Here is a 20,587-nt window from a genome sequence, read left to right as displayed (position 1 = left end):
GCCAAATAGAGAATGCCCGAGATAGGGCCGCCCATGAGCGCAAATTACTAATGGTGGCCGGGCTCCAGTAAGCTCATTTAAAAAATATATTTTCATAGCACATATAGAAATGCATGTCTAACACATCGGAGAAAAGTTTCATAACATTATACTTTCACACGTGGCATACAAAAAAATTACAAATATGTATGTTCAAAATAGGCCGACTTTTCTTTTTGTTGTGCCAAATATGGAATAGGATATGCCCAAGTCACTGGTTCGAATCCCACCTAGCTCACTGTTTTTTGCGATTTAACAACCAGAAGAACAAGATGATGGGTCAGCCCAGCTCGAGGGAGTGTGTGCACGATTCAGGCGCCCGCAAGTGAAACGACCTATAACATGTGCCTGAAGCGCCAAATAGAGAATGCCCGAGATAGGGCCGCCCATGAGCGCAAATTACTAATGGTGGCCGGGCTCCAGTGAGCTCATTTAAAAAATATATTTTCATAGCACATATAGAAATGCTTGTCTAACACATCGGAGAAAAGTTTCATAACATTATACTTTCACACGTGGCATACAAAAAAATTACAAATATGTATGTTCAAAATAGGCCGACTTTTCTTTTTGTTGTGCCAAATATGGAATAGGATATGCCCAAGTCACTGGTTCGAATCCCACCTAGCTCACTGTTTTTTGCGATTTAACAACCAGAAGAACAAGATGATGGGTCAGCCCAGCTCGAGGGAGTGTGTGCACGATTCAAGCGCCCGCAAGTGAAATGACCTATAACATGTGCCTGAAGCGCCAAATAGGGAATGCCCGAGATAGGGCCGCGAGCGCAAATTACTAATGGTGGCCGGGCTCCAGTGAGCTCATTTAAAAAATATATTTGCGCTCACTGTTTTTTGCGATTTAACAACCAGAAGAACAAGATGATGGGTCAGCCCAGCTCGAGGGAGTGTGTGCACGATTCAGGCGCCCGCAAGTGAAATGACCTATAACATGTGCCTGAAGCGCCAAATAGGGAATGCCCGAGATAGGGCCGCCCATGAGCGCAAATTACTAATGGTGGCCGGGCTCCAGTGAGCTCATTTAAAAAATATATTTTCATAGCACATATAGAAATGCATGTCTAACACATCGGAGAAAAGTTTCATAACATTATACTTTCACATGTGGCATACAAAAAAATTACAAATATGTATATTCAAAATAGGCCGACTTTTCTTTTTGTTGTGCCAAAATTTTGTCTTTTTTGTACAACAGACGAATCACAATTCTTTTAAACGAATTTTTACAAGTTCGTGCGGAAAACACATAAGTTCCATGGACAAAAAATTGATTATTTTTTATATATTTAACTATAATTTTTTATATTTGTTTTATAAAAGGGCTCCATGAAGCTCGGCCTCCAAATTTCGCACTCCACCCGTAAGTACCTAGATCCTTGGAGATTCTGAGCCGAGTAGACGTAGATCTTAGCCCAAAAGATATAAAGGAAAGTCATTAGTAGCTCATGATTTCAAGCACATCATAATGAGTTTTGTGCTAGGAGGAGGACCTAAGTGAATGTTGGGCTCCCACCACAGTTTAAATACATACCTCTCTAGTTGTTGACAACGACTGGTGCGGGTGTGTGATGCTTGGAGACCTCGTATTCTATGCCCTACATTTGGGTTAGGAACCAAACATACACCCCACTGTGATAGGTTGGCCCATTTAGTGTTCGATTTCTTGTATTAATTATTTGATATATCCTAATATTACCCATTAATGAGTTTGCATTACTTTTTTAATATTTTATTTATTGAAGGAAATGCAAAAAATATGAAAATTTTGCAAAAATGTTTATAAAATTCTAAACAATGTCCATGATTTTAAAATGTTTGCAAACTTTTAAAAATCTTCAAGCTTTTTTAACAGGTTCATGACTTTCATAGAAGAAATATTCAGAAATTATTTTATAAAATGCCATGTGTTTTAAAAATAAACATTACTTTTATAGAGGAAAAGGAAGAAAGAAAACTGAGAAAAACAAAAACAAAGATAAAAAGAAAACCAACTGCCCATCGGGAAAAAAAAACAAAGAGAATAAAACCGACAACAAACCCGACAAAAATATCTAAAGTGGAAAAAGAAAAATATGCTGCATTGGGCAGGTCCAATAAGTGGAAGGAGTGCTATCCGCGCCTCCTATTTATCGCGTAAGTTAGGTGATAGCGTTGTAACGCGTACTCCCGACGCGAGCGCTGCTTCAACTAGGTTAGCCCATTTTTCGCTTTTCACCCACTGGTTATGGGAAGGTTCTAGTACCTTCCTTGTACCGGTTTTTTCTTCTATTTTTATTTCAGGTTTTTCATTTCTTCCTTTTATTTTATGTTTTTACTACTTTTTCTCTTTTGAAAAGCGTGAACCTTTTTTCAAACTCATGAACTCATTCTAATTCATGATCTTTTTCAAATTCACGAACATTTCCCAAATTTGGAAACATATTTTGAAATTTAGGAGTAATTTTCAAATTCACAAACATGTTTTGTATCAAAAATATATTTTTGGAACTTATGAACCTTTTTGAACCGACAAGCAGTTTTTGAAATTTGTGAACAATTTTGGAAATTCAGAAACAATAATTCAGAAACTCTACGCCCTCTGTCCCATAATATAAGACACTTTTTGACACTACACTAGTGTTAAAAAATGTCTTACATTATGGGACGGAGGGAGTATAACATAATTTTAAAAATCACAATCATATTTAAAATTTTGTTCACATTTTTTGAATTTGCAAACAGTTTGTGCAAGCCAGAATTTTTTCAAATTTCGTGAAGATTTTTTGGATTTTTGAACAATTTTCAAATTCATGATTTTTTAATTAACATTTTTTTAAATCGTAAACACATTATTTTTCATATTGGAGATTCCTGAACAGTTCTGAAAGTAAATGAACTAAAAAACCGAAAGAATGGAAAAAGAAAAAAACTAAAAACAGAAGGCCGAGCCTACACATCGACCAGCCCAAAAGTGAGCGTGTTTGATCGTCAGGAGCCCCTATATCTTGCCTTCAGCGAGTATTTGAGAAATGAATAAGTATTTGAAAAATGTTATTCAAGCATTTGAGAAATGTTGAACAAGTATTTGAATAATGTTCAACAAGTATTTGTAAAAATGTTGATCATGTATATAAAAATGTTAATTAAGCATTTCAAAAATGTTGAACAAGTAATAATCAAGCATTTGAGAAATGTTAAATGTGTATATAAAAATGTTTGACCAATTATTAAAAAATGATGATTTCTTTGTCATGTATATGAAAATGCTTTTTTGCGGGGAGAAAAACATTTCATTAATTAATCAAAGAGGAGGGATCCTTGCCCAACTCAAAGTCTGTGGCGTTATGTTTCACGGAAGTTGGGACCCAGTCTCAATCTCCAGCCTTACATTCCAGATCAAACGGCGCAGATGACGGAAGTCAGGCATATCATCATCACCAACTCGCTCTTTTATAGGAGTAGAGATAGAGATATGATGGAAATAGACTAACCATGAAAAGCATCAGCCACAGAAGGAAATTCAAACTTTTAAATAAATTATATGACCTCAACTGTAATCTTATAACAGTAGATATGTGGTGTAAACATGAAGCAAAGACAAGTCTGGAACTTTGTTTCACAAAGTTGAAGCCACAGGATTGCAGCAAAAAGGCATTCAGTGAAGGTCATTGTCCTCCATTCAAAGCTATGATTCATTTTCTTTCTCAGCCATTTCCTTTTTATAAGCCTGCAACCTTTCTTTAAATTTCTTGCTCTCTTCAAAGTTTGCCTTTCTCTTCACAGCTTTCTGAGTTTGTTTCACAAGGAGAGTAACACATTTAGGGAGACAAAGAACTCCTACAAATTATGATACAGAACAAAATACATGAATTTTAGCGACGACACTAACTTAGGGCAAAAGGTTGCTTACCTCCTGCCGGAAGCACCGATCAAGCTTAATCTTAAGATCTGTGCATTCACCAAAGAATTTTTTGATGGGGTGATCCACATGGCACTTCTGGAATTCTTCAATAATCTGGGCAACAAGGACAGTAAATTTTATAATCTAGGAACTTCTGTGAAAATATATACACTTAAAATGACAAAGCATCAGTTAGAGCCAAAGGTCAGTACAAAGCTACCTCAGCACACATAGGATGCCTGTGTAGGGTTAGATGGGGATGCATTTCCAAAGATGTAGGAACGTGAGCCTGCATGAAAGTTGCCCAAGTTAGCAAGATCTGATCCTCGAAGTAGATTCTTCTACAAATGACAGACTGTGACACTACAAACTAGAAGTGGCGCCTAATAACATCGATACATACCAGCAAACACAACCTTATATTTCTGCTGTAACAGTACCTCTACTATAAATCCTGTCATAAAACAAGATCTATACCTTGCCCAGGAAGACTTGCAAAAGAATGGACAACTGACATAGAGGAGCAAATGTTTGTAATATCTGTAGGGCACAGCGACAGTAAACTACAGAAGAGATTTGGCTGAGCTGGGGCTTGGGCAGAATCGAGCTGGTGGTGAGCTAGCATAGCCCATGAGGTGCATCTGTCTATGGAAGCAAGTCATGCCGCTTGGGATGGCTGCTGGGTACTGAGTCGCATGACTGAACTCACAAGTAAATGTCTAGAATACCAAGTGTTTGCTGTTTATAATAATTAATATCGATTTCGATATTACTTGCCACAGATACTTAACATAGACTGAAAGCACCAAATTGGACTCGATTGACAAGTTTTGTATTTTATTAAAAAATGAAAAAGTCCCATGTAACAGCTACCCAGGCCATCACATTTTCTTAGGCTGTAACTTACTCCCTCTGTTCACTTTTATAAGGCTTTGAAGACATTTCAGAAAGGGTGCAAAGTAGCTTATTTTCAGTTGTCTGAAACAACTTATAAAGTGAACAGAGGGAGTATTAAAAAATGAAAAAGTCCCATGCTTAAGTTACAGCCCAAGAACGAGCCCGTCGCCTGTGCCTACTCGCTCGTGTTGTCCTCTTCCAGTCGAGGCAAACGCCGCCACCGCAACCCCCCCCCCCCCCCCCCCCCCCCGCGGACCTCCCATTGCTTCTGCTACCCGGTCCCACTCCCTTCCTCACACTTGCACGGCAGCGGCCCGTGGCGCGGCGGCCACTAACTCCGAACTTGGTGCAGCGGTGTCTTCCTGAAGACCTAAACGGCTGAATCAGCTTGATCCATCGAGCTTGAGGGAACTAGTGTACACAGAGTTGCGAACCTTGACTAGTGTCACTGTGGTTGTAGAAAATACTCTTTGAGTACTACTTGAGTCTTCAGACCTACGGTGAAATCAAAACATGGCTAGTTGGTAGTTGCAAACTTATAGTCATGGCTAGTTGTTTACTTGATTTGTATTGTTTTGAGTTGTGATTATATAATAAAAACTTGTTACAGCCCAAGAAAGTTTTGTATTCTGTCTTTGCTTATACGTAGGCATGTAAAACTTGTTAATCGAGTCCAATTTGGTGTTTACAGCTTATGTTAATTATGTTTTATGTGGCAAGTAATATCAAATCGGTCGCAGTCGATAAATTATAAACAGCAAACACTCGGTTATCCTCAATGGAAGCAATGCAATTCATTTTCATGAAAAATTGTGATACTAATAGTACAATGATTTTCATAAAACAATGCAATTCATTTTCAATTGAGGATAATCTGGAAAAAAAACTTAACATCATGAAGCAATGCAATTCATTTTCATGAAAAATATGTTTTGACATTACTAATCATACTAACTGAAGCAATTAGCTTACCAAGCTGGGTAAATAATGGAAGCAAGGTAAACTTGGTTATCCTCAATCCTCATCACCACTAGACATTTGCTTCCTTGACAATTTCGAGTAATTATAATTGACAATACACAGCAACACTTTGTAAGAACACTAGAACAGACATGCAGTGCAGGTTATGCCATCCTAAAATTGTGATACACACACATACACTGACATGGAACCTACAATTTTTCTCGTTCTGTCTTCTTGCATTTGATTTGCTAAATGTAGCACTAGCAGATCATCCTGAGAACTACAGCTACAGGAGAAACTTCAAAGAACAATTCTTGAATACAACCTTGCAGAAAAAGAATGGAGGGGGAAAGTGCTCACTGTTGAACTCCACCTCAGTCGGTGGTGCTGCAGAGGGAGAGAGGGCCGGCGACAGCAGGTAGATCACGGGGTGGGCTGGTGGAGTGATGGTGCTGCAGATCTAGCCGTTGGCCGGAGCGGCCGCTCGTTCTCTTTAGGTGGCTCCACGGATGAGAGATGGTGAGCAAGGAGAGGCAAGGCGAGGCGTCGACGGCAAAGAGAGGCCGGTGAAGGAGGACGCTCGCCGGGCGGGGAACTGTGGACGCGCTGTCGTGTGTCGTTTGTGTGTGAAGCTGTGACCTGAGTGGGGGGATTGGATCGGAGAGAGAGCTCGTTCGGTGTTCGGCCGTCCCGCAAAACCCGTTTAGGGTTCCCTAGAACAGATTCACGGTATCGCACAAGCTGCACCACAAATTTCTACCGTAAAATCAAATAGATGTGTCTTAATTACTGCACATCTAGTAGCTCAATCAAGCTAAATAAAAAATTAAAAAAATGCTTGCACGAATGTTTATGTAAAATCAATGACATAGGACTTAGATGTGTGATACTTAGGGCACATTTATAGTGCTTTAGCACAACTAAATTAAATATTATGTTTGTTTAGGGTCATCTTGTTCCCCAAATCACTCACACAAGTAGCCGCCCCAAATCGGGACAGCTTCCGCCGCTCCATGGTCGTCGGCCCCGGTAGCGACCTTGAGCCCGCATCCATGGCGGGCCGCGGCCACCCAAGAGTTGGGGGGGGGGGGGGGGGGGAGGGGGCGAGCCTGCCTCCATGGCGGAGCAGCGGAGCTGTCGTGGCCACCCGAGAGCTCCAGGGGCGCGATGGTTGTCGGCCCCATTGACGACCTCGAGCTTGCATCCATGGCGGAGTTGCCACGGCCACTCGAGAGCTCGAAGGGTGTGATGTCTGTCAGGAATGAGGCGAGGAAGGACGGGGGGCGTCGACCAGATGGTCGCCAGCGACGAGAACAACCGGAATCAAGAGCTAGTGCCGACGGGAGTGGCAGTTGTCGTGAAACTTCCCTCCCGACAACGGCTTTCTGGTATAGATGAAGTTGTAAAATTTGCTAGGACAAGGTTTTTTTGGGGGTAGAAGAGGGAGTTGTATTCATTTTTACAAGACCGGCCATTTTGCAGGATCTAGAATGGGCATCTTTTTTCGCCTAAATGTAAACGGCAGATATTTTACAGTTTCGAGTCTTTATGGGATCCACCTGAGATGCTCGGCCGCTAGCGAGATAGGGAGCCCCTACCTGGCGTAGTGCGCGCCAGGGATCGACTGCGCGCGCACCCCCCTCCCCCACTTACCTGCCCTCTCTAGGCTGCCCCATGTGGGGCGCGAGATGCCCCTGTTTTTTTAGATTTCGAATAAAATCTAATTTTCAAAAAACATTCTCATATTCAAAAGAGTATTCACCGTATTAAAAAATAGTTCTTGGATTATAAAAAATTGCAATTTCAACATAATGGACATTTTTTCAATTTTGACGAATATTTTTTATTTTGATGAACATTTTTTATGAGCATTTTTCAATAATGATGAACATTATTTGATATTTTATGAACAAATTTTGAATCTGATGAACATTTTTTGAACTTTATGAACAAAATTTTTATTCAAGAAAATTATTTTAAAAAAGTGGATGAAGAAATTTTGAATCCGATGAACAAATTTTGAATTTGATGAACATTTTTAAATCAATGAACAAGTTTCGTATTTGATGCAAAATTTCTAATTCGATGATTTTTTTTAATTTGACGAACATTTTTAAAATCCGATGAACAAAATATAAATTCGATTAACATTTTTCTAATTCGTTGAACAAAAAAGTGTTCGTGGATTAGAAAAGAAAATTTGCGAAAAAGGTGAAAACGTAAAGAATACAAAAGAGAAAAGAAAAATGGAAACATAAAAGGAAAAGGAAAAAGGAAAAAAGAAAAAAGAAAAAAAGAAAAGAAAAGAAAAGGAAGAAAAAAAATAAAAATGGGCCCGCCCATACGACACCCATGCGCGAAGCGGGTTGGGGGTACGCGCTACGAAATACAAGTGAATCCCTAAGAAGGGTTGGCCTACAAACATCCACCCAACGGCAATTTAAAATGTTGAGGAAGCATTTGAAAAATGTTAAATGTGTATAGAGATAAATGTTTATCACGTATAAAATAATTGATCATGTATTCAAAAAATATTAATCAACCATTTAAAAACCATATAAATAAGTATTTGAAAACCAATAAATGGGCATTTAAAAACTATTAAATGTGTATAGAAAAAATGTTGACCATGTATTAAAAATGACTATTTTTTATCATGTATATAAAGAAATTAATCAAGCACTTAAAAAAATGAAAAATTATTTGAAAAATGATAACCAAGCATTTGGAAAATGCTAAATGTGTATAGAGAAAAATGTTGAACATGTATTATGAAATGATGAACTTTTTCTATCATAAAATGAAGATTTTTTATCATGTATATAAAAATGACTAATCAAGAAGTTGAAAAAATACTGAACAAGTATTTAAAAATATTATTCAAGCATTTGCAAAATGTTAAACGCGTATAGGAAAAATGTTAAACATGTATTAAAAATTGAAAAAAAATATGATCATGTATATAAAAATACTAATCAACCATTTGAGAAAATGTTAATAAAGCATTTGGAAGATTTTAAATGTGTATATAAAAAATGTTGACCATGTATTAGAAAAATGAAGGGGAAATTTGATTATGTATATAAAAATATTAATCAGGCATTTGAAAAAATGTTGAATAAGTATTTGAAAAATGTTAATCAGGAATTTTAGAAAATGTTAAATGTGTTTAGAAAAAATGTTGACCATGTATTAAATAAATGTTAATATTGAATTTAATAAATGTTAATAAGGTATTGGAAAAAATATTAAATGTGCATAGAAAAAATGTTTACCATGTATAATATTAATCTTGTATTTAAAAAATGTTAATCAAGCATTTTAAAAGTTTTAAAGTGTTTATATATAAACTGTTGACCATGTATTAAAAAATATTCTTGTTTTTTTTAAATATTAATCAAATATTTGAAAAATGTTAAAAATGTGTATAGAAAAAATGCTGACCATGTATTGCAAAATGTTAATTTTTTATTGGAAAAATGTTAGACCTATATTAGAAAAATGTTGTTAACATAAAACAAAATGTAGAATAAAAATCAAAAGAACAAAGAAAACTGAAATAGAAACAATATAACCAATGAAAAACAAAAACCAAAGAAACAAAATGCAAAAAGAATGAAAAAACGGAGAAGCAGAAAAAAGAAAAAGACTGAGTTAAATGGCCTCAAGTAGGGCGTGCCCCTACTACTTACCACGAAAGGTACTTGGACGGAGTGGCTAGAAGTGTGCCTGATCACTCTGAAGATGAGGGATTATTAAAGTAAAAAGGTAATTTGTCTCAACTCCACTCCCACACGGCGGTGCTCTCTATGGCGCCGTCTCGGAGTTGATGGCATCGTGTGTTTGCCAATCCTTTAGATTGGTGGCGTTATGGTTCATGGATGGTGTCGGCGAGGCGGTGGCGGCGACTCCATCAGGTGTGTCTCTCCTTTTACTATGTCCCCGTTGCTACGGCGTTGTCTCCGACGTCATGGTGGAGCAGGCAGGCTTTGTCGTCCAGGAGCACGCGTAGACGGTTGTCTACGCAAGTGACTGTTGGAAGATAGTGCATCTTGTGCTGGGTTTCTGGTTGAAGGCTGACAGTTCTGGTTTACTCCTCCGACGTTGTAGTCGTGCGGGGGCGTCAGTTCTGGAGTTCGATGACGTGTCTAGGGACATGTTGTCCCGGTCTGATTGTTTCGACGACAATGGTTTTGCTCCAGGTAAACTACTTTGGAGATTCGTAAAGCTGCTGATCAGCAATGGAGAGTGGTGATGTGTCTCCTTTTTCGTAGTGGTGAGGGACATGCACTGTTTTTTTGCATAGGATTATCCTATCTTTTTAGTCTTGTAATGTCGATGTTTACGTGCCTTGTAACTGAATCTTTATTTTATTAATAAGACACATATTATCATGCAAAAAAAGTATTTTGTGTAAAAAAATTCCAAAAAACTTTCAATCTATTCATTTTTAATCATAACGGTACAAAGAACATCAGAGATAATAAAAATTACAACTAGGTCCGTGGACCACGTAGCGACGACTACAAGCATTTTGTGCCAAATCTTGACCATGGATTTAATTAACAAAATGTTAATGCGTGTTACAAAAAATAGTATCATTGAAAATTATGTTAAATATGAATTCAAATATATAATCTTTTATATTATGCATTAACATTTTGTCAGGTAAATCTTTAGTCAAATTTTGACACAAAATATGAAGAGGATCAATAAACCAGGAGAGAGATAGTATTATTTTGATATTCATGCTGATAGTTTACTTGTAATTCGTGTTCCACCCTTTGTGGTGACTGATGTAAGCCTGTAACGAACAATTGTAAAACTATTATTCTTAATTAATATTATGGATTATTTCTTATAAAAAAGAAACAACACTCTTGTTCTTGTCTATGACCGCCACATGAGAAAACATGTCTTCTTCTAGTTAGAACATTTACAACCGGCCGATATATCCGACCCAAACATTTAAGCGCGGGCTGCTCGGACACTGATCAGACGTAAAATTGGCACTCATTCGGACATGGTAAATCTGGTCCGAACGCTCGAACTGACCAGCAACCCCCATATTCAGTCTATATCTGGGGCAGATACGGGATGCACGGGCACGTCCGCCACGTCTAGTCCGGCCCACTGTGCCCCACCCGATCTCACATATATTCAACCCTATTCGCATTCGAAAGGAAACCCTAGCCGCATTTCGCACCACTCTACTCACCCCTCCCCCCCCCTCCGCCCCAAGCTCATTTCTGGCGATCTCCGTCCTTCTCTTGCATGACGGGCAACGGATCTGAGTCCTACACCTTTTGATTCGTTCACTGGAAACTCGTCCATGCGGCCCCGAGGAGATGGTTGCCCGCATCGCACTCCGTCGCTCCTGGGAGGAGTATGCTTACAATGATCGAACTCCATTCGGGAGAATCCATTGTGTCCACGCAAATGGCGCATGGTTCCGGCGCGAGGAGTGTCGCCGCTGCCTCGCCTAAGGTGGTGCGGTCCATTTGGCGTACGAGCGCCATGGCGGATACGCAACCGCTTCGTTAGCGCACCGAGGCGAAGGTGCGCAACCACTTCATGCCGACACAAATATGGCACAATGCTAGCAGGCGCGGGAGGTCGTGACAACCCTCGCGCCAGACGTCGGCGAGGCAGACTCGCACTCTCCGGTGCCGCAACGGGTGATCGGTGACCATGGCTCTGCAGTCGCGTCGTGGTGGACGTGTCAGCCTCCAACCATGACGGATCAGATCCATCATCCATCTCACATCCACTAGCAACCTGCAGTCTCAGGGCTTCGATGAGGAAGAATAGGGCATGAAAGACTTTGGCGCCCCGAGTACCTACTCTACCTTTCCAAAGACCGCACCTCCAATCCGATGGGCGCAGCCGGCCGCCATACATGGACACAGCCGGAACAACAAGGACCGTCCTGGCGAAAATTAGAGTAGTTTTACGTTGCATGTAATCGTACGAATGTGATGGTTTGCAAATAGGGTGGCAGATGCTCTTACCAATCTTTGACATCAATATAGGTGCCTACTTTAGCCGTTGAATGAGCCAGCATTTCCGCAGTGGACTGACCATGAAGAGTCTTCCTTTCTAGACTGATCAAGCTGTTTTCTGCTGCCTTGCTGGGTACCAATAAATTCGCGCTTTCTGTGAAGCTTCCGTGAACCCGGATATTGCATGCGTAACTCACTCCTGGCCGCGCAGAGAGAAGAAATGACCACTGAGCAGCGAGCACAGTACACGTACCAGAAGGGTAACGGCACTAGCTACCAAGCACCGACGTGGAAAAAAGATCGAACTTTGGAGGGAGCAGCACGCCGGGGCTGGGATTGATTCCCCGATCGACACGACGAGCATTTGGTCTTGAGCTGCCGAACTCTCGTACAGCGCGACAGCAAGTGCAAGGGCGTGCAGTTTACGCATCAGACTAAGCTTTGAAACATGACCCCTGCAAAGAAAAGTCTTGATAGTCGACGAGCCGTGTGAATCTGTGACCGACGGTCGGTCTGATCTAGCCCAACCTTGACGCCATAGTCGTCCGCAAGATCAAACTTGCTGTGTCTATATAAACCGCTTGCCACCGCGCCTTGCCATGCACAGTCACATCGTAAGCAAGCAGCTACTAGGGCCTCAACAAGCAAACCTTGATTGTTGATTCGACATGGCGAAGTCGCCCATGGCGATCCTGGCTCTCGGGCTAGCAGCAGTAGTCCTATCTGGCGCCGGACTGGCGGGCGGCGATCCCGTGGAGAGCGTCGTCACCGACGCGTTCTTCGACGGGATCAAGTCCCGGGCCGCCGCCGACGGGTGCCCCGGCAAGAGCTTTTACACGCGCCAGTTTTTCCTGGACGGCGCCCAGGCGAACCCCGACTTCGGGGAAGGCGGCACCAGCGACGACGGCAAGAGGGAGATAGCCGCCTTCTTCGCCCATTTCACCCACGAGACTGGATGTAAGCTAAACGAAAGCAGTCATATACCAACACTAGACGAGTTTAAGCTTTCATTAGCTCTCCATAATTAAGCTGTCGATGTAACTTGTTACTTGTGTACAGACATGTGCTACATCGAGGAGAAGGACGGGGCGAGCCAGAACTACTGCGACACGAATTACCCGCTGTGGCCGTGTACCTCGGGGAGGGCGTACTACGGGCGCGGGCCGCTGCAGCTGACGTGGAACTACAACTACGGGGCGGCGGGGCAGAAGCTCGGCTTCAACGGGCTCGACAACCCGGAGAAGGTGGCGCAGGACCCGGCGTTGACGTTCCAGGCGGCGTTCTGGTTCTGGATGACCAACGTGCATCAGGTCGTGCCGCAGGGGTTCGGCGAGACCACCAGGAAAATCAACAGTGGCGAGTGCAACGGCGGGAACGCGCCGGCGATGAACGCGCGGGCGAACTACTACGTGGAGTACTGCAAGCAGTTCGGGGTCGACCCGGGGAACAACCTCACTTGCTAGATTCTTGATCGACGCGCAAAAACATTTTTTCAGACGATGCTCCTACTTACAGCTCTGCCTCCCTGTGTATTCTGGGATCATCTATATATTCTGTATATGTAATTTGGATTCCTGTATTCATATATCGGTAATATAAATAAACGTAATAAATAAACATTTCTTGACAGCATCCAAATGCTGCCAATGTTTCATTATCCCAGAGTTTTTTATTATTTCGGAGAAGTGATTCTACTTATTTCAGCAAAGTTATTTTTCACTACTTTAACTATTCATAGTTTTTGATTCTTTCCTTGGTTTTCCCTTCGTTTCGGGGCTGAGCAACCCATTTGCTCTGTTCTGCTCATGGTAATAGCCGCGCAGTTCATTGTTCACGCCGAGTAGTAATGCCCCCTCCATTTGTTGTACCTTTTCTACCTATCAATGCAAAGATACACAAATGCATGTGTATTCATGAATTATTATTTTTACTTCAGAAAGTGATATCAAATATTTCATTATTCCAGATATTTAAATTATTTCAAAAAAGTGTTTTGCACTACTAAAAAAGATCAATTTAACTATTTCATAAAACTGCTTAAAAATATTCTACTCCAGAATTACAATTATTTTAGTACAATGATTTTAACAATTTCATATAAATGATTTCCAATATTTTATTGTTGTTGTAGGGAAAACAACATGGTGATTAGGGGTGTGTTATCAACATGGTCAAAATCAAGATTATTGCGGATATCATTAGTCTAGCAAGCCCAATGAATATTTTAATTGGGGGTCTGTACGATGACCTTATAGTGAAGTTTGTCATACATGATAAGATTAAGTCATCAATGTTTTATGAATAGGTGCAGTCGACTCGACGAAGCGTGACATGGTCCTATGTTAATAAGGCGTCGAGAGAGGTTCAGTGGTAGGCCCGAGTCAAACGAGGCTACTCGACATGCATGCTCTCTAAACTTCTCTTTCTCAATGTCGATCCGAGTTGAATGAGGCTCCTCGGACACAACCCTAGAGCTCTCTGAACGAGGCTTGAAGCTTCAGTCCCCCCCCCCCCCCTGATTTTTATTCAAGTGATAGTGAGTGAGTTACAGGCCCTTGTGGCCTTTATAGGGGACATGGGTTCTTGACAAATGACCAAGGCTTCCCTTGGGATGGTAGGTTTGTTTTAGTGGAACAAAGTATGTTTATTCATGCAAAATGTTTCAAGGCATACAAACAAAATACAGTAAATCACCAAGCCAAACATAGCGGTCAGCATCCACAAAAGATGCAACCTCTTCTAGATTGAGATGGTAGGTGGGAGGGGTAGGATTGGTAACCTTTGGTCCATGGATCCGTGGTGGACTATGAGAGGGAGTGAGTCAGTCTAGCCTCTATTATCATGGGCTTTTTTTGTTGGGCTTCCTTCTTGACCTGGCTGCTTTTGCTCTTGTGCCATTCCATTGAGTTTATATTTTTACTTGAGATTTTGCCCTACCTTTGCTCTGCCCCAGCCAAAATGCCCCATCTTATATTGCAATTGATAAAATGCCCCATCTTTGCTATGCCTCTAGATAAAATGCCCCAAACTTACTTGATGATATATCTTTACGGTATGATAGAAATAAGATGGTGGAAAAGTCCAAAATACCCCTAAACAAAAAACAAAATGTTAGCAGCCCATGCAATCTTGTTTGAATGCCCAAAAAATTCAAATTTTGTTCAAAAATCAACATGCCCAGAAAAATCTTAAAAAATTACAGAAAATCGAGTACGTTCACAGAAGTCCACTGTTCAAATTTAATCCAATTCTAAGCAAGGATCAAAGAGAAAACGGGATTTCAAATTTCTGTACAGATTTGTTTAAATTTTGGACGAAAATTTGTACTGCCCAAAAAAAAATCTGAAAACATTACAGAAAATCAAGTATATTCATAGTAGTCTATTGTTCAAATTCCAGTCAATTCTGAATAAGTATCAAAGAGAACACACAATTTCAAATTTCTGTCCTCAAGGCTTTCATAGATCTAGATTAATTGCTTTAGATCCATGGCTTCACTCAGATTATATGTCACCCGAGAGGAATAACTTAAATGGTTGTTGACTTTGAATAGAAATCTTGCAAGTTAGGATCCAAGTATGTGAGCTGCAAAGGGAGATGGAAGAGGTGCGCCAGAAACCCGAGAACGAGAAGGGCAATACCAAGCTGCTAGAAAAAAAGAAACTGCCATGGGAGGTAATCTTTATTATCTAAGTGAACTTGTTATTTTCCTTTCGCCTGATCCCGAACAAGACTCATTCCAATAAATGTATGTCTGAAACGTTCTTTTAACTAAACGACTAAGGAACTGCATCTCTCTAGAATCTGTGAAGAAAGCCTTGGAGGAAAAATATGTTGAGCATGCCAAATCTTGGGAAGAAGTCCGAGAAAAGATTAGAAAAGCATATGTGTCGGTGTACTAGAGTAGGGGTACCCTAGTACTCCGAATTTGTGCACGGGCAGTCGCAGCATCCCGCGGCAAGGCTTGCCGCGGTGGCCGCCAAGACCCTCCGCGGCTACTTTGAAGACCATTCAAGAACAAAGTACTAAAACCAAGACCCCGGCAAGAGGAGCTTGCCGGGAAGGCTAACCAAGGCCCCGACAAGAAAAGCTGGCCGGGAAGAAGACAAGACCCCGGCAAGAGGAGCTTGCCGGGAAGGCCACTCAAGGCATACCAAGAAAGCTTGCCGCGACGCGCCGCGCGTCCCGGCAAGGCCCGGTGAGCGACAAGCTTCCGAATACGACAAGGCGACGACCGCGGCAAGGAGCTTGCCGCGGGAAACCCCCACTTCGTGCCCGCGCTCCAGCACACCTGCCAATGTGTCGCTCTGGGACCCTCCCAAGCACACGTGGCAGAGAGGCCGTGCAGTTAGGGGTGCGCGGTGGCAAGCAGGCGCTGACGAGATAACCATCGTGGCAAGCAGGCGCTGACAAGGTAACCATCGTGGCAAACGGTGGCGTCCCTAGCGGTCCATTTCGGCACTGTTTAGGCGACACAGACGGGCAATTAATGCCCTTGTCCCCTGCCGCCAGGGTTAGGTATGATAACACTGTACAGGTAGCTGTACCAACCACCACTTTTACATTTTTGCCCCCCGTTGCTATGTCGGTAACCCCTTGAGCATATAAAAGGAGGCCCGAGTGCAACGAGGGAGGGGGTTAGCCACTTCGAACACTCACGCTCGGTCTTGCTAGCTGCTGGTGTGTACTGTAGCACTCCGCGCTCCCGAGCTAGAAATCAATACAACACCACAAAGCAGGAGTAGGGTTTTACGCATCCGTGCGGCCCGAACCTGGGTAAATCGCTCGTGTGTCTCGCCTCGATCTGCTCTTTGCGCGACCTCCGCCCCCGCCGAACCAAAAGGGACCCGGTCCGCCGGTCCCATAGGTGCCCGTGGATCTAGCGGCCCCGGCATCTCTGGCGCGCCAGGTAGGGGGCGTCGAAGTTGTGTGAACCAGATCCGGCGTTCTTGCGAGCTAGATCTTTTTCATCTTCATCAACATCAGATCCGGCGTTCTCGCGAGCTAGATCTTCATCACCTTCATCAACATGCCGCCGAAGAAGAAAGTTTCGGAGGCAGCTACTCTGTCCGCGCCGAGCCAGCCACCGCCGGAGCAAACGGTTGGTGGGGCAGGCACCGGCGGAAGAACACGCGTCGACGAGGGAACTCACGGTGCTGCCAGGTCACAGGACAAGGCTGCGCTGCCCATCGGCGGCGTAGCCGGCTCCCACAATGACCGGGCACACTCCAAGACCTCGGCGTCCGTGCATGCACCGCGCCCATCTCAGGAGGCGCGGGACCGGCAGCGTCATGGTACTCACGGTACCATGCGTTCGCTAGACCAAGATCGTGCTGGTGGATCTCGGAGCGCTCAGGACCACCATGCACGTCAACCTGCTGGCGCGAGCGAGACACGGTCGCCTGGGCGAGATACTGCTCCTTCTAACGTAGTTAGAAGTCCGAGCATATCCCGCTCCTCGCACCGTTCGCCACCGCCACCCGCCACCGCAGCAGAAGCGTTGGCACGAGCTCAGCTGCTCCTAGACTACCCTCCAGCGGCGGACAAGGTCGACGACTGGAGGGCCACTATCCAGAGTCTCATCGGCTTCGCCAATGGCGACACTCCACGGCAGCCGAGTGCGTCTCAGCCGCGGCATGCCAGCCAGGCACAAGCCGGAGACGACAAGACTGGTGGGGGTGCAACTACTGTGCACTCTCCACCCCGAAGGCCAAGATCGTCGACTCGCCGGGTCCACCTCGACAGCGACTCCACCGCGTTGTCAGATCCGCGAGCTCGTCGCGATCAGCGCCAAGTCCTTCAAGAGCGACAACAAGAAGACGCTCGTACTCACATCGAGCGCCGGAGAGAAGCGCGGCGTCAATCAGACCAGCGCGCTGGGCCCTCTGTTGACATGCGTGCACCGGAGGAGCTAGGCGACTTACCGTACGCGGTAGGTTGCCCTGCGTTCACTTGTGAGCTGTGGCAAGTCCAGTGGCCCAGTACAAAGAATTTCAAACCAGATGTACCCGAGAAGTACGACGGCAAGTCGCATCCGTCGGAGTTCCTCAGCATCTACACCATCGCGGTGCAGGCTGCTGGGGGGCGGGACGATAAGATCCTTGCCAACTACTTCCCGTTGGTGCTCAAGCCCAACGTCAGGTCCTGGCTCATGCACTTGCCGGACAACTCCATATCCTCCTGGGCTGATCTATGCCATCAGTTTGTCGGCGCCTTCACAGGCGGCCACAAACCGCATGGCCAAGAGAGCGATCTTCACCTGCTCGTCCAGAAGGAAGGAGAGCCCCTGCGCAAGTATATCCAGAGATTCAGCCGTGTACATCACAACATCCCAAATATCCACCCTGCCGCGGTAATCAGCGCGTTCCATCAGAACATGCGTAACCGCAGGATGCGGGAGGAGTTGGCGATGTGCAAGATTCGGGACGTCAGCGAGCTATATGCCCTGGCCGACAAGTCTGCACGCGCTGAGGAAGGGAGGAAATTCCCCAGAGAAAGCACTGGAGCAGGGGGATCTGACAGCGAGGATGCCGCCCCGGCAAAGAAAAACCGGCGGCGCAACAACAGGAAAAAGCAGAACAAGGAGGTGCTGGTCATTGAGCAGTCCGGCAGCGACGGCGGCGCCAAGCAAGCCAGGGTCAGTAGCTCCGGCAAGGAGGTTGCCGCGTGCGCCAACTGCCAGGCTGTGGCAGCCGCCGACAAGCAGGACGGCTCCGACAAGCAATACTGCAAGATTCACCGCACCAAGGGCCATGACCTCCAGAGCTGCAAGAAAGTCGAGCAGCTTGTCCAGCAGCAAAGAGCTGAGTACGAGCGGCGTGACAAGGAGAGGGCCCAAGGAGGTGCTGGAGGATCCGGCAAGAAGCGCGCCGGACAGGGAGGACGCCGCGACAAGGCCAAGCAGCGGCAAGGAGACAGGCCTCCCCGCGGCCGCGACAACGACGAAGATGACGACGACGAAGACATGGATGATGTTGAGACCAGTGAACAGGAGTTTCAGAAAGCCACAGAGGTCTTGTGCGTTGACGGCGGTGCTTCTCTGCACACTTCACACCGCCAACTCAAGCAGTGGGCGCGGGAAGTCAATGCAGCGGAACCACCTATCGAATCGCGCAAGCTTCTGAAATGGTCCAGCACGCCTATCATCTTTGACATTGAGGACCACCCTGATCGAACAACTGCGGTCGGGTGCTTGCCGATGTTGGTCTCACCAACTATCCGCAACCTCAAGGTCACAAAGATGCTAGTTGACGGCGGGGCCGGCTTGAACCTGATCTCCTCCGCTGTTCTCCAGAAACTCCAAATCCCTGACAGCGAGCTCGAAGAGACCGGCACATTCCAAGGAATTAACCCGGGAAGGAGCAAGCCGAAGGGGAAGGTCACGCTGCCGGTAACATTTGGCAGCGAGCTAAACTTCAGGACTGAGAGGGTCACATTCGACGTTGCCGATATCCCATTGCCCTACAATGGGATATTTGGCCGTCCAGCACTCGCCAAGTTCATGGCAGCCTCTCACTACGCATATAACATGCTGAAGATGCCAGGCCCGATAAGCGTCATTTCTGTCCCTGGCGACAAGAAGGATGCTCTTATCTGTGCCGACAAGATCTACCGGAAAGCAGCAGCCACGGCAGATCGCAATCCACTTGCTGCTGAAGCTCTCGGGGGGAAGAAGACCAAGTCCGGCAAGAGTTCTGATGCCCACTCCGGCAAGCGCACCTCTTCGGAGTGCTGCGCCGCCGTCGAGGACGCACCATCGAGCTCCACCGGCAAGACCAAGTCCGGCAAGAGTTCTGGTGCCCACTCCGGCAAGCGCACCTCTTCGGAGTGCTGCGCTGCCGTTGAGGACGCGCCATCGAACTCCACCGGCAAGTGCAAGAAGACGATGGTGGCTCCGCCAGAGACGAAGAAGGTGCCCGCCAAGGAGGACGGCACTGATGGTACCTTCACCATCAGTGCCACGCTCGACCCTAAATAGGAAAGCGTGCTCGTTACTTTCCTGCGGGCGAATGTCGACGTGTTTGCATGGCAGCCGTCTGACATCCCCGGTGTTCCCAGGAAAGTGATTGAGCACCACCTTGCCGTTTGTCCTCATGCGCGGCCCGTCAAGCAGAAAGTCAGAAAGCAGGCAGTGGAGCGCCAAGAATTCATTGCAGAAGAAATCAAGAAACTGGAAGCAGCGGGCCTTGTCAGAGGAGTGCTCTATCCCACGTGGTTGGCCAATCCTGTCGTTGTGCGCAAGGCAAACGGGAAATGGAGACTTTGCATCGATTTCACCGATGTTAACAAAGCTTGTCCCAAAGACCCATTTCCTTTGCCGCGCATTGACCAGATTGTTGACTCCACAGCCGGATGTGATTTGCTCTCATTTCTTGACGCATACTCAGGATATCATCAGATCTTCATGGCAGAAGAGGATGAGGAGAAGACCGCATTTATTACTCCATGTGGCACGTACTGTTTCGTACGGATGCCTTTCGGATTAAAAAATGCTGGTTCGACATTTGCAAGAGTAGTCCATGTTGCTCTTGAGCCACAGATACACAGAAATGTGGAAGCCTACATGGATGATATAGTGGTCAAGAGCAAGGACAGAGCAACCCCGACTCAAGATTTGGACGAGACCTTTGCAAATCTGCGCAAGATCAGCCTCAAGCTCAACCCAGAGAAGTGTGTGTTTGGAGTTCCCTCCGGCAAGCTTCTCGGGTTCTTCGTGTCTCAGCGGGGAATTGAAGCCAACCCCGACAAGATCAGGGCCATTGAGCAGATTGAAGCACCAAAGCGCGTCA

The 20,587-nt window shown here is 44.8% G+C and overlaps 2 protein-coding genes across 2 annotated transcripts; one reads left to right on the top strand and one right to left on the bottom strand.

Annotated features, from left to right (window-relative positions):
* Positions 1 to 3,550: 3,550 nt before the first annotated feature.
* Positions 3,551 to 6,530, bottom strand: LOC125533690 (uncharacterized). The gene is made up of 4 exons (XM_048697059.2): positions 6,157 to 6,530; positions 4,157 to 4,225; positions 3,946 to 4,050; positions 3,551 to 3,822 (listed from the first exon to the last, which is right to left on the bottom strand). Exons 2-4 carry the CDS (start codon positions 4,199 to 4,201, stop codon positions 3,721 to 3,723), a joined length of 252 nt encoding a protein of 83 aa, XP_048553016.1. The 5' UTR covers positions 4,202 to 4,225; positions 6,157 to 6,530; the 3' UTR covers positions 3,551 to 3,720.
* Positions 6,531 to 12,386: 5,856 nt separating this feature from the next.
* Positions 12,387 to 13,452, top strand: LOC125533689 (chitinase 5). The gene is made up of 2 exons (XM_048697058.2): positions 12,387 to 12,755; positions 12,858 to 13,452. The coding sequence occupies exons 1-2, from the start codon at positions 12,467 to 12,469 to the stop codon at positions 13,259 to 13,261; spliced, it is 693 nt and encodes a 230-aa protein (XP_048553015.1). The 5' UTR covers positions 12,387 to 12,466; the 3' UTR covers positions 13,262 to 13,452.
* Positions 13,453 to 20,587: the final 7,135 nt, after the last annotated feature.

This window comes from Triticum urartu, chromosome 2A (assembly GCF_056163025.1).
Source record: "Triticum urartu cultivar PI428250 chromosome 2A, HENAU_Tu73, whole genome shotgun sequence".
Lineage (NCBI taxonomy): Eukaryota > Viridiplantae > Streptophyta > Magnoliopsida > Poales > Poaceae > Triticum > Triticum urartu.
This window is presented reverse-complemented; position numbering and strand designations above follow the sequence as displayed.

What these genes read in the sequence shown, in the direction of transcription:
- LOC125533690 (XM_048697059.2), bottom strand. Translation starts at nt 4,201, where the DNA reads ATGCATCCCCATCTAACCCTACACAGGCATCCTATGTGTGCTGAG. An exon ending in GGCATCCTATGTGTGCTGAG is followed by an intron (nt 4,051 to 4,156) that starts GTAGCTTTGTAC and finishes CTTGTTGCCCAG; the next exon opens with ATTATTGAAGAATTCCAGAA. An exon ending in ATCGGTGCTTCCGGCAGGAG is followed by an intron (nt 3,823 to 3,945) that starts GTAAGCAACCTT and finishes AAACAAACTCAG; the next exon opens with AAAGCTGTGAAGAGAAAGGC.
- LOC125533689 (XM_048697058.2), top strand. Translation starts at nt 12,467, where the DNA reads ATGGCGAAGTCGCCCATGGCGATCCTGGCTCTCGGGCTAGCAGCAGTA. An exon ending in TTTCACCCACGAGACTGGAT is followed by an intron (nt 12,756 to 12,857) that starts GTAAGCTAAACG and finishes ACTTGTGTACAG; the next exon opens with ACATGTGCTACATCGAGGAG.